This window comes from Macaca fascicularis, chromosome 6 (genome assembly GCF_037993035.2).
Source record: "Macaca fascicularis isolate 582-1 chromosome 6, T2T-MFA8v1.1".
Classification (NCBI taxonomy): Eukaryota; Metazoa; Chordata; class Mammalia; order Primates; family Cercopithecidae; genus Macaca; species Macaca fascicularis.
In genome coordinates, this window is record NC_088380.1 from 44083370 (window position 1) to 44096734 (window position 13365).

The 13365-nt window shown below is 37.5% G+C and overlaps 1 protein-coding gene across 5 annotated transcripts in view; it reads left to right on the forward strand.

The window, feature by feature from the left end:
- Positions 1-13365, forward strand: part of NNT (nicotinamide nucleotide transhydrogenase) — a 99686-nt gene that overhangs the window by 42658 nt on the left and 43663 nt on the right. For all 5 annotated transcript variants that reach the window (XM_005556851.4, XM_005556853.4, XM_005556854.4 and 2 more), the window contains 5 exons: positions 2950-3111; positions 4289-4399; positions 5546-5691; positions 9357-9552; positions 12177-12410. In XM_005556851.4, coding sequence (XP_005556908.1) covers positions 2950-3111; positions 4289-4399; positions 5546-5691; positions 9357-9552; positions 12177-12410 — 849 coding nt within the window. The remainder of the gene's footprint in view (positions 1-2949; positions 3112-4288; positions 4400-5545; positions 5692-9356; positions 9553-12176; positions 12411-13365) is intronic.

The window sequence follows — 13365 nt, forward strand, 5'->3', positions numbered from 1 at the left end:
TAAATACTGGAATGAAAGCATGTGAAATAATATGCAGACAATAAACATTTTTCCTTTTACAGAAAACATTTTAAAAACAGTTATTTTTATATATTAAAAATATACGTACTATATATATGTTTGAAACAGAGTCTTTTTCTGTTGCTCAGGTAGGAGTGTAGTGGTGTGATTATGGCTCACCACAGCCTCAACTTCCTGGGGTTGAGGAAGGAAGCTTCCCACTTCAGCCTCCTGAGTGGCTGGGACTACAGGCACATGCCACCATGCCCAGCTAATTTTTGTGTGTTTTTTTTTTTGTAGAGATGGGGCTTCACCATGTTGCCCAGGCTGGTCTTGAACTCCTGAGCTCAAGTGATCCTCCTGCCGTGGCCTGCCAGTGTGCTGAGATTACTTTTATCTACATCAAATGTATTGAGAAGTGATGTATGCCATATTGTGCTGGTGTTAAGTGCATATAAATATAATTATGTTTTTTCTGTTTTTTTGTGAAATATCAGTTGTGATTATCTGCACACATGGGTAAGACAAGGGAACCAAATGTTTGCCTTAAAGAATAAGTACTACAATATAGGCTTTAGTCCTTAAACATGTGACTAACATTTTGAGTTACTCAACTTGTAAAAAAATTCAATATTTTCATTTAGATCTCTTTCTTTATAATTTAACATAACTTCTTTGTTTTAAAATTCATTCTTCATGAAAACACTAAATAATTTATTGTAAAGTGGTGTAATATTCATTTTGGCTAAGCATTGTTAGAAGCTGAAATACGGATATTTGATTTTAAATTGGTTTCTCTCTCAAAGAATGAATTAAAAATGTTTAGATCTATTCAGAGCCAAAACAAAAACAAAACAAAAGCAAACTATAAAGAATTAAGGACCAGCACCAAGCACATAGAATTCTTGTAGACTCAGCATCCTCCAAATTCCCATGTGAGTCCAGATGTTTTAAAGCTAAACATGTAACTCTCCTTGAATAAAGAGCAAGTCTCAGCAAAATGACTGAAAAAGCCTCTAGTGGTGAACACTGTGAGTAGATGAAGCAGTGTCCCTACTTGCACTTATTTGTTAAAAAAACAAAATAAATGAGGTTATTGTGTTGTACATGGAACATATTATGAGTAGGATTGTAAATTTCCATTTCTTTTTCAGATTCATAAGGAAATGTAGCAAGGCACATATAATGATTTATTTTTCTTGGTTTCTCTTATATTTCTTGAATCAGGGCATATTGCTTCTTAATATATATGACAGTGGCATATTCCAGTGAATGAAAGGATGAACTTATATGTGTTTTTCTTTATCTTGAACTCCCTCTTTTATATTAAAAATAAGCATTTTTCTTTTATATGTATTAAAAATGTATTTGAACAGCATTCTTCAAAGAATGTGATTTGCTTTCTCTTCTTTCATCAGCCTTTCTCTTCCTCTGTTATACAGATATAGAAATATAGTCTGACATATGTTACTAAATATATGATAGAAAAGACATTAGTTTATTAAATAGTTGATAAGAAAACCTTCAGGTATATGACGTAGTTTTTATCACAGATGGCTAACATAAAGGACCGTGGATTATGATAAGGTAGTGCTTCCTGACTAATGTGGTCATAATAATAGCTAGCATTTAGTGACTGCTAGGCACTGTGCTAAATACTTCACATGCCTTAGCTCATTTATTTTTTACAAGAATTCAGCAAAGTGGGTATATTATTATTTTCTTTTCCAGATGAAGACAGAGAGGGTTGATAATTTTACATATGAAGACCTGAAGCACAGAGAGATTAAGTAACTTGCCTGAGATGACACAGCTAGGGAGCAGCAGAACCAGGATTCAAACCAGACTGACTTAAGAAAACATATTCTTATTCACAACCCTATACAACTTCTCTAATTTTTAACTGGAAAACAGTGTTGTATCTAACTCTCTAATCAGATGGTTAATGGGCTATGCACTGGAACCTTGGATACATGATATGTGGGTAGGAAAATAAATTAAAACTACAGTCATATTGAATGATTTAATGTAAAATTAATGTCAATCCCTAGATATTTCAGTGGTGCCACTTCCAAAGTAATAGTTTACATCAAGGAAAAAGGTACCTTATTCAGGAAAGTTAACTTCTAGTTCCCTGGTCACCCACTGTCATTTTCTTTTTACTGACCACTAGGTAACCCTTTCTTCTGTTGCAGAACAACTGTCCACATGTTTGCTATCAAGGAAGGCGATAATTAAAGATGTATGTTCAGAGCTGTTTGTATTCTGCACATTCTTAATTTAATTTGTATTTTTTTTTCCTTTTCTTTGTAAAATCCTGTTTGCTGACTTTGTGTTGAGGCTGGACCTGACTGCCCTGGCCAACAGTCCAGTCCAGATTCAGGAGCAATTGCAAAACTTGTGTCCCGGGTGGGTGGAAGCCATATGTTTTGGGGAGGTGCTGGAGTGAATGAAATTCTTCCTACTCTTTTAAAACCCCTATTCCTCAGCCAAATCTGAGAGTGACATAAAATTGGCCTCATAAAAGTCTTGTCTTATAAAGGTTGTGTCTTGCCCCAGTAGAAAATGCTTTGGTAGATCCTCTATAGGCCTATAATCGGGAATAAAAATGCTTGTATAAACATATGTGGCATTGTCAATAAAAGTTAAAACAGGGAAGAGGACAAACTACACAGAGGAAAATGTGCAAATTGTTATTAAGGTGACTCGTAAATATTACTAGATCTTTATAGCTTATTTTGGGGTGGCGGTCAGAAAGTTGGGTTTTGTCCACAGTATTCCTCCATCCCCCTACTTCTTAATTGTCAAACGTCTAAAAAATCTGCTCATTACTGGCAAGGGAGTGGAATTTAAAAGCATTGACTATTTCACATATTTATGGGTGTGCTTTTAATCTTACTGAGACAACTGGATGTCAGCTCACACACACTCTTTACTTTCTTTCTCTAGGTCTCACAGGGATACTGGGTTTGGGCATTGCAGCTCCCAATCTAGCCTTTTCTCAGATGGTGACCACTTTTGGCTTGGCCGGCATTGTGGGCTATCATACCGTCTGGGGAGTGACCCCTGCTCTCCACTCACCACTAATGTCTGTGACGAATGCAATCTCAGGTTTGTTCCTCTCTTGTTTTTCCTCATCTCAGGTTTTCATAGGCTTACTCAGCTCTAGGAGGACTATCAATGACGTTTATAAAGTGTGTTTTCAAGTTGTTTTGCTTGGCATCTGAGGCATCTGCTTTGGTGATCTAAGGGCTCCCAGACTCCGAGAGGGTGTGGAATATGGGCCTGCAAAGTAAGAGGCCTTGGAAGTGTGTCAGCTCTTTGGGCTGCTCCCATTTCAAGCAGGACAGAGCCACTGTTACTTCTTCCAAGTTTGATTCTTTTTTTTTTTTTTTTTTTAAAGGAAGGATTCCACTGATAAAATTTGAAAACCAGCATTCCACAGAATCATAGTTGCAACATCCTATAGGGTTCTCCTTGAATTCAACTCAACATTCAGCCTAGCATGGCTACAATAGGCCCTGTGTGGCATCAGGTTCACCATGAAGCTATGGGACAGGAAAACATCGCTTTCCAGTGAGGTGGCATGAGGCATTTCTCTTTGGTGCCAGTCTTTTCAGCAGTTCATGCAGCAGCAGCAGTCCACGTGGCTGCCCAGGATCTATTTTCTTTGTCCCCTAGCAATGGTTCAGATATGAGGGAATGAATCCTACATTGGACAAGCATGGGAGCCGTCCTGGCTTAAAAGCCTCAGGGCCAATAGTCATCTTTTATAACGTTGCCATAGGCATAGCTTCGAGGATCTCTGCAGGGAACATGTCTAGCTCCAAGAGGTGCTGTAGTCAGGAAAACCCAAAGCTAGGCATCCCCAGCAGACATTTACAGTTCATTAATAGTTTCTTCCAGTTTACATGCAAATTATCTACCAGGGTCACTTTTTAACCTTAAGCAATGTTGTCTATAACATTGGTGGATTTATATCGGTATTGGAGGAACATAGCTAGAAAGTTAAAGGAAAGTCCAAATCCAATGCAGAAGGAGAAAAAGTTTTGTTAACCCTTTTCCCACAGTAGTAATTTCAGTGAGAATGATGTGAAGCTGTGTTGTCCAGAGTCTGCATAAGGAAAATTGTTTATTTCATTTTAATGAGGGTATAAGAAAGCTGCCTTGTTTTTTGATATTGAGAACTTTACCCTCTATGAATCTATGTGTGTGAGGTACTTCAGCTATGATATTTGATTTGGTGGTGTCACTATCACTATTCACCATGTTGATGCTTTCTTTCTAGGCCTGACTGCAGTTGGTGGGTTGGCACTGATGGGAGGACATTTGTATCCTTCCACAACTTCTCAGGGCCTTGCTACTCTTGCCACATTCATATCCTCTGTCAACATTGCAGGTATGATGTCAGTGAAAGGTCTCAGAGGACTATTTTCAATGGAGACATACAAAGCAAATATAAATCAGTATAAAATAGACATAATTGTGCCTTTAAAAAAGGTTTCACTCAGACCGTAAATGCTTTTTGTGCAGGAATTTTAGTTATTTTGCCCATCTGTAATTTTTAGAAACTCTTGGTGAGAGAACAACCCCCAGTTCCCCAAAACAAACAAACAAAATGATGTCTTGCTACAAGTTAACTGGAAAGTTACTGAATGCATAGTTTTGAAGTAAGTTGGGTTAGAGCTGTCACCATAACATCTATAAATGAGTATAATTTTAGATCAAATTTTAGTCTTTTGCCTTATCCCAGCCAGCGTTTGTTCCTGGACACTGAAAGCCTCGCACATCACTCATATGTGAGACTCGTTTGATGCTATTTTGTAGCTAAAAATTCTTTATTGTGTCCAAGAAACCTGGTGCCTGTTGATATGGTATTTTTCTCTTTTATAATTTTTTATAGGGTTTTACAAATGTAACAACCTACTAGAAAAAGATGCCAATCTTTGATCTTTCACATTCTCAAGCTTTTTGAATGGCTTTTTTCTTTTAGTTTTGCATTCTGATAGCGTTTTCTTCCTGAATATATTTAGTGTTTTTTCCCCCACCTCTCTAATGGAACTGACTTGAGTAATACAATGACCTTAAATTTTGGCTGGGTGTGGTGGTTAACACCTGTGATCCCAGCACTTTGGGAGGTCAAGGCGGGCAGATCACCTAAGGTCAGGAGTTCGAGACCAGCCTGGCCAACATGATGAAACCCGCTCTCTACTAAAAATACAAAAGTTAGCTCAGCATAGTGGCGTGAGCCTGTAATCCCAGCTACTCGGGAGGCTGAGACAGGAGAATAGTTTGAACCTGGGAGGCAGAGATTGCAGTGAGTCAAGATCGTGTCATTGCACCCTAGCCTGGGCAACAGAGTGAGACTCCATCTCAAAAAAAAAAAAAAAAAAAATTTGAGGTTGCAAAATGTTACTTTAAATTATATTTATTCCTAGGTGATAAAGATGTGCTTAAAATAGAAAAAATGTAGCACTTTAAAAAATCATATTGCTCAGTGAGCTCAAAGAGGTACTATGTTTTTTATTTCCTTTGCTTTGCTAAGGTGGCTTTCTGGTAACTCAGAGAATGCTGGACATGTTCAAGCGTCCCACTGACCCCCCAGAATACAACTACCTGTATCTGCTCCCTGCTGGTACCTTTGTTGGTGGATATTTAGCTGCCCTCTACAGTGGTTATAACATTGAACAGGTAAGAGGCTCTTTGTAAGTTTTTATATTTACCACAATATTTTCTTCTCTATTAGATTTAACATTGCTAGTTATCCTAATTCAAATTATCAAGCAAATACAACTCTGTCAAGCAAATACAACAATAACCCTAGAAACATCTTGGTCAAACCGAGCATTCTCTTCCCCTAAGGATCAGGACCCTGGATTCTAGAGACAGATTTTTCTGGTAACTGAGTTTAAATATGGGTTTATGTCTTTGTTTTGTTACATTTTTCCACATGTAAAAGGAGTTAGGAAGGTTATCAGTATCTTCATTATGTATCTAGCTAGATTGTTGTGGATTTATAATGAAACAATTCTGAACTCCGTATTTTCTATTTCTTTTCAATGACTGTCTTTTAGTTTCTTCTGTGTTTCCAACATGCAGTATTTATTGAATGAACAATTTTTTTTTTTGAGAAGAGTTGGAGCAGTGAGTCAGAAAGACCTTAGTCTGAATTCCAGATTTCCAATTTACTGATCATTTGCCTTGAAGAAAGTATGTAACTTCTTTAAGCTTTGATTCTCTCTTTTTTTTTAAAATTTATTTATTATTATTATACTTTAAGTTATAGGGTACGTGTGCATAACGTACAGGTTTGTTACATATGTATACTTGTGCCATGTTGGTGTGCTGCACTCATCAACTCGTCATTTACATCAGGTATAACTCCCAGTGCAATCCCTCCCCCCTCCCCCCTCCCCGTGATAGGCCCTGGTGTGTGATGTTCCCCTTCCTGAGTCCAAGTGATCTCATTGTTCAGTTCCCACCTATGAGTGAGAACATGCGGTGTTTGGTTTTCTGTCCTTGTGATAGTTTGCTAAGAATGATGGTTTCCAGCTGCATCCATGTCCCTACAAAGGACACAAACTCATCCTTTTTTATGGCTGCATAGTATTCCATGGTGTATATGTGCCACATTTTCTTAATCCAGTCTGTCACTGATGGACATTTGGGTTGATTCCAAGTCTTTGCTATTGTGAATAGTGCTGCAATAAACATACGTGTGCATGTGTCTTTATTTCAGCATGATTTATAATCCTTTGGGTATATACCCAGTAATGGGATGGCTGGGTCATATGGTACATCTAGTTCTAGATCCTTGAGGAATCGCCATACTGTTTTCCATAATGGTTGAACTAGTTTACAATCCCACCAACAGTGTAAAAGTGTTCCTATTTCTCCACATCCTCTCCAGCACCTGTTGTTTCCTGACTTTTTAATGATCGCCATTCTAACTGGTGTGAGATGGTATCTCATTGTGGTTTTGATTTGCATTTCTCTGATGGCCAGTGATGATGAGCATTTTTTCATGTGTCTGTTGGCTGTATGAATGTCTTCTTTTGAGAAATGTCTGTTCATATCCTTTGCCCACTTTTTGATGGGGTTCTTTGTTTTTTTCTTGTAAATTTGTTTGAGTTCTTTGTAGGTTCTGGATATTAGCCCTTTGTCAGATAAGTAGATTGCAAAAATTTTCTCCCATTCTGTAGGTTGCCTGTTCACTCTAATGGTAGTTTCTTTTGCTGTGCAGAAGCTCTTTAGTTTAATGAGATCCCATTTGTCAATTTTGGCTTTTGCTGCCGTTGCTTTTGTTGTTTTAGACATGAAGTCTTTGCCCATGCCTATGTCCTGAATGGTACTACCTAGGTTTTCCTCTAGGATTTTTATGGTATTAGGTCTAACATTTAAGTTTCTAATCCATCTTGAATTAATTTTCGTATAAGGAGTAAGGATAGGATCCAGTTTCAGCTTTCTACTTATGGCTAGCCAATTTTCCCAGCACCATTTATTAAATAGGGAATCCTTTCCCCATTTCTTGTTTCTCTCAGGTTTGTCAAAGGTCAGATGGCTGTAGATGTGTGGTATTATTTCTGAGGACTCTGTTCTGTTCCATTGGTCTATATCTCTGTTTTGGTACCAGTACCATGCTGTTTTGGTTACTGTAGCCTTGTAGTATAGTTTGAAGTCAGGTAGCGTGATGCCTCCAGCTTTGTTCTTTTGACTTAGGATTGTCTTGGAGATGCGGGCTCTTTTTTGGTTCCATATGAACTTTAAAGCAGTTTTTTCCAATTCTGTGAAGAAACTCATTGGTAGCTTGATGGGGATGGCATTGAATCTATAAATTACCTTGGGCAGTATGGCCATTTTCACGATATTGATTCTTCCTATCCATGAGCATGGTATGTTCTTCCATTTGTTTGTGTCCTCTTTTATTTCATTGAGCAGTGGTTTGTAGTTCTCCTTGAAGAGGTCCTTTACATCCCTTGTAAGTTGGATTCCTAGGTATTTTATTCCCTTTGAAGCTATTGTGAATGGAAGTTCATTCATGATTTGGATCTCTCTTTGTCTGCTGCTGGTGTATAAGAATGCTTGTGATTTTTGCACATTAATTTTGTATCCTGAGACTTTGCTGAAGTTGCTTATCAGCTTAAGGAGATTTTGGGCTGAGACAATGGGGTTTTCTAAATATACAATCATGTCATCTGTTGAATCCCTGAATAGACCAATAGCAGGCTCTGAAATTGAGGCAATAATTAATAGCCTACCAACCAAAAAAAGTCCAGGACTGATGGATTCACAGCTGAATTCTACCAGAGGTACAAGGAGGAGTTGGTACCCTTCCTTCTGAAACTATTCCAATCAATAGAAAAAGAGGGAATCCTCCCTAACTCATTTTATGAGGCCAACATCATCCTGATACCAAAGCCTGGCAGAGACACAACAAAAAAAGAGAATTTTAGACCAATATCCCTGATGAACATCGATGCAAAAATCCTCAATAAAATACTGGCAAACCGGATTCAGCAACACATCAAAAAGCTTATCCACCATGATCAAGTGGGCTTCATCTCTGGGATGCAAGGCTGGTTCAACATTCGCAAATCAATAAACATAATCCAGCATAGAAACAGAAACAAAGACAAGAACCACATGATTATCTCAATAGATGCAGAAAAGGCTTTTGACAAAATTCAACAGCCCTTCATGCTAAAAACGCTCAATAAATTCGGTATTGATGGAACGTACCTCAAAATAATAAGAGCTATTTATGACAAACCCACAGCCAATATCATACTGAATGGGCAAAAACTGGAAAAATTCCCTTTGAAAACTGGCACAAGACAGGGATGCCCTCTCTCACCACTCCTATTCAACATAGTGTTGGAAGTTCTGGCTAGGGCAATTAGGCAAGAGAAAGAAATCAAGGGTATTCAGTTAGGAAAAGAAGAAGTCAAATTGTCCCTGTTTGCAGATGACATGATTGTATATTTATATTCTCTCTTTTGGAAAATGAGGATAATGATTTTTCCCTCTTGTGGATCTTATGAGACTGTGACAACACAGATAAAACATATGGCACAGCCCCTGGCACTTACGTCAGGGGTTGGCTCTTTTACAGCATTTGGTCAAGTTTAGTATTTTTAGATCCAATAATGACCCCATTTAAACTTAGGTACTTTCATTTGTATTTGTACATGATAGCAAATCCAGAAGAAACCAATTTATATAAATGGTATAAGTGCAAATACAATATAAGTATTTTGTATGTTAATATTCCTAATGGGTAGGAAATATATTGAAGTCTCTAAGTTAATAGACTAAAGGTTTTAATAATCTCTCTCTCTCCCTTTTCCTTTGAAAAGATCATGTACCTAGGCTCGGGTTTGTGCTGTGTTGGTGCCTTGGCTGGCCTCTCCACCCAGGGAACAGCGCGTCTTGGCAATGCATTGGGCATGATTGGGGTTGCTGGAGGGCTGGCAGCCACCCTCGGAGTCCTAAAACCGGGCCCAGAATTACTAGCTCAGATGTCTGGAGCGATGGCTTTGGGTGGTACCATTGGTAAGCACTTGTGGGCTTCTGCCTTTATGTGAACTCCAGTTTCTCAATATATATTTCTAAGGTCCATATTGATGAAATAATTAAATTGTGTTCATGGAAGTTGCTTCAGTTAATATTATTTTGGTGAAAATTCATCCCAGTTGGTGTAATTCTCATTCAAATACATTTTAAAACACTGAGTAAATGCATCAACTGAGTCAAAATATCCTATACTCAATTCTTATTTTCCTTTACTGACTGTGTCCCGTTAGCTGATAATGGAATGGGGGATTGGAATCCTTATGTATGTACTATACATAAGCTAACTTTTGTTCTGCTGGGCATACATAACAGCCAAAGATTCTGCTTCATAGACCTGTTAAAAATGAAAAAAACATGTGCCAGCAGAAAAAACACTGTTTTAATTTTATTCAGTTGTGTGCTGGATTGTTAAATTTTCAGGAATTTTTAGGCCGGGCTTGGTGGCTCACACCTGTAATCCCAGCACTTTGGGAGGCTGATGTGGGTGGATCACATGAGGCCAGGAGTTTGAAACCAGCCTGGCCAATATGGTGAACCCCCGTAGCTATTAAACATACAAAAATTAGTTGGGCATGGTGGCGTACAACTGCAATCCCAGCTTTTTGGGTGGCTGAAGCATGAGAATCGCTTGAAACTGGGATGTAGAGGTTGCAGTGAGCTGTGATCATGCTGCTGCACTCCAGCCTGGATGACAGAGCGAGATTCTGTCTCAAAAAAAAAAAAAAATTTTTTTCCAGGAATTTTTAAAGTTGATTGTTAAACACAGTCATTATTAAATACTAAATTACATAAACTTAAATAAATCAGAAACAAAGGTAATAATATTAAAAACTCATAACTTTCTAATTAATTTACTAGGTTTTATTATCTATGCTCTTGAGGTTACTTATATCTATTGTATGTGTATAGAAGAAATGCTATGTATCAGTGGGCTGTGGTACATCTCTTTCCAATTCTACATTCAATGACATCACATTGGTAGATTGAAATTTTACTTGGTAGGAGTATTGCAGTGTGGAAATAGGCAAATGCTACAATCTAGGCTTGATTTATTGTTTTGTTTATTGTCCAGACGTGAGAAAGTGATGGAGAAAATGTTAATGATGCAGCTTAAACTTCAAATGTTTTGACTGTAGCTGTGACATTGTGAATAGCACAAATAATTGAGCAAATACTCTTCCAGTATTTGAAAACTATTATCACATTCAGCAATAAAGTCACTCATGGTTGATAAATGAGTGAAGTTCTCACATACATTCTGTTGTTTTTTTTTCATCTTAGTTATTAAAGTAAATAAAAATAAATATCAAACAATGTTCCTGTTGGAAGTATGCTTATTCATCAGTTGCAAACACTAGGTTGGCTACAGATATAAGAGTTTAGCAAAGATCCATAAAAACATTCTATGAAAGTCAATTTGTCTACATGGAATTTTCAATAAAGAACACTGTATTTCTTATTATTTGAAAATTGTGTGCTAGCCACCTTTATATCAGTTAAAGCTCATATATTTGTATGTGTATGTATTTCTTTCCTGTGGAACTGGTTATTAAATGTTTCCCAGTGCAACACTGGCTTTAGGCCTCCTTTTATACTTCCTCAGGAAAGCTTTGACTCTTTTCTTGATAATCTCTGGAAAGGGACTTGAAGGAAAATGTTTGCGCTATAGGTTCATGGCAGGAAAACCTTTAGACGTGATCTTAGCAAATATTCTGAGCCCCACTCCTTCTGTATCACCTACCTATAGCCATGCAGTTCCTTCAGAGGCTCCCAATTTGGGTATTTACTGCCCAGATTTTTGCATTTCTTTACCTTGGGACTTTGCTCCCACCTACCCACCTGAAAACCAAGGTCTTCTTCATGTTCCAGGTGTTTCTTATGTGCTCAGGAGCAAACACTGGTTATAGAGAAGAGGGCCTGGTTGTAATGGGGAGAATATAAGGGAATTTGATTAGAGATTTAGGTAGTCTGAAGAAGTGTTGGCTAGGGGAAGATTGGGAGTTTGTGATGGGAAGAGGCATGCATTGATGCTGCGTGTTGGGGTTCATTGGAGTTGGGTCGTGCTTAGGTGTGTGGAGAAAAACTGTTGTTTTGAAAGGGTATACAAGTTGAGCATCTTTAATCCGAAAATCCAAAATGCTTCAAAATCCAAAACTTTTTGAGTGGTGACATGACACCACAAGTGGTGAATTCCACACATAAATACTTAACACAAACTTTGTTTCAAGCACAAAATAATTTGAAATGTTTAAAATTCCTTTCAGGCTGTATGTATATGAAACATAAATGAATTTTGTGTTTAGACCTGGGTCCCATTCCCAAGATATCTTATTATGTATATGAAAATATTCCAAAATTTAAAAAGAAATTAAAATCTGAAACACTTCTGGTCCCAAGCATATCAGATAAGGGATACTCAACCTGTATACAACTAGTGCCCTTACCTTCTGTACAGCCCCTGTAGAGAATATTTAGCCCGTACTAGGAACTAGATAATATTTATTTGTGACAATGGTGGAAATTCTTAAGGGTGATCTTTGTTGTGGTTACTTCTCAAAAGTTTGTCAAGTTTTAATTTATTTTTGACCTTCATTTCATAACAGGATTGACAATTGCCAAACGCATCCAGATTTCTGATTTACCTCAATTAGTTGCTGCTTTTCACAGTTTAGTGGGTTTGGCAGCTGTACTTACTTGCATAGCTGAGTACATTATAGAATATCCACATTTTGCTACGGATGCAGCAGCAAATCTCACCAAGATTGTGGCCTACCTCGGCACTTACATTGGTGGCGTCACCTTTAGTGGGTCTCTCATTGCCTATGGAAAATTGCAGGGTAAGTGATTCAGCATAACATAGAAGTAAATAGCTATGTTTAGGGCATTTAGGGATCCATTTTAATTTCAGAAAATACATTAACATGGTTGGGCGCAATGGCTCATGCCTGCAATCCAGGACTTTGGGTGGCTGAGGTGGGAGGCTCTCGAGCCCAAGAGTTCAAGACCAGCCTGGGCAATGTAGCGAGACTCTATCTCTACTTTTTATAAAAAAATCAAATATTAATACTAATAAAAAAGAGTAAAACAAGAAAATACCTTAACAGTAAAACTGTTAGGTGAAGAGTATTCATATAGCACTCAGAAATTCTAAAAGTTTTTTTCCCCCTATCCTTCCCCTTTATTGATACTTAACAAGTCTCATAAAGCTTTGAAGCTGTTTCATTTGCAGACAGCTAATGGAGGAAATTAGTGCACAGGAATTTGCATAGAGGGACTAGTTGACTTTTGATAATACATGTGAACGAAACAGCATCCTCATAATCCTTGGTTAGAGATGACTGTGTAGAATTCACAGAAATGAACTTTATACATTTTCCAAAATAGGAACTTATTAAATAAGTTTGTGTGAGTAGTAAACAGTACTTATTTTGAAAACAAATACACACTTTAGGACTCTAGCATGACAACTTTTGCTGCTGGTAAAGTCAATCATGAAAATGGAAGTGGAGGAAAAAACCCTACCGAGGCTGCTGTCAGTGTTTTTACAAAAAAGTCTCTAGATAAACTAGTTTGTGATTTAAAAACATGGTCTTGCCTCTCAGTAATAAAGTCATGAAAATTAAGTGGGGAACTTCCATGAAACTTGAAAATCATAAAAGAACTTCAAGTTTCAAACATTTTTATCTCATGCTTTGCCTTTAGGAACAAATAACAAACAAGGTTTCTTCCTTGGGCTCAGTTAATAGAATCTGAAATACTAGTGTGCAAGGATTCCTTATTGAAGTTCTACTT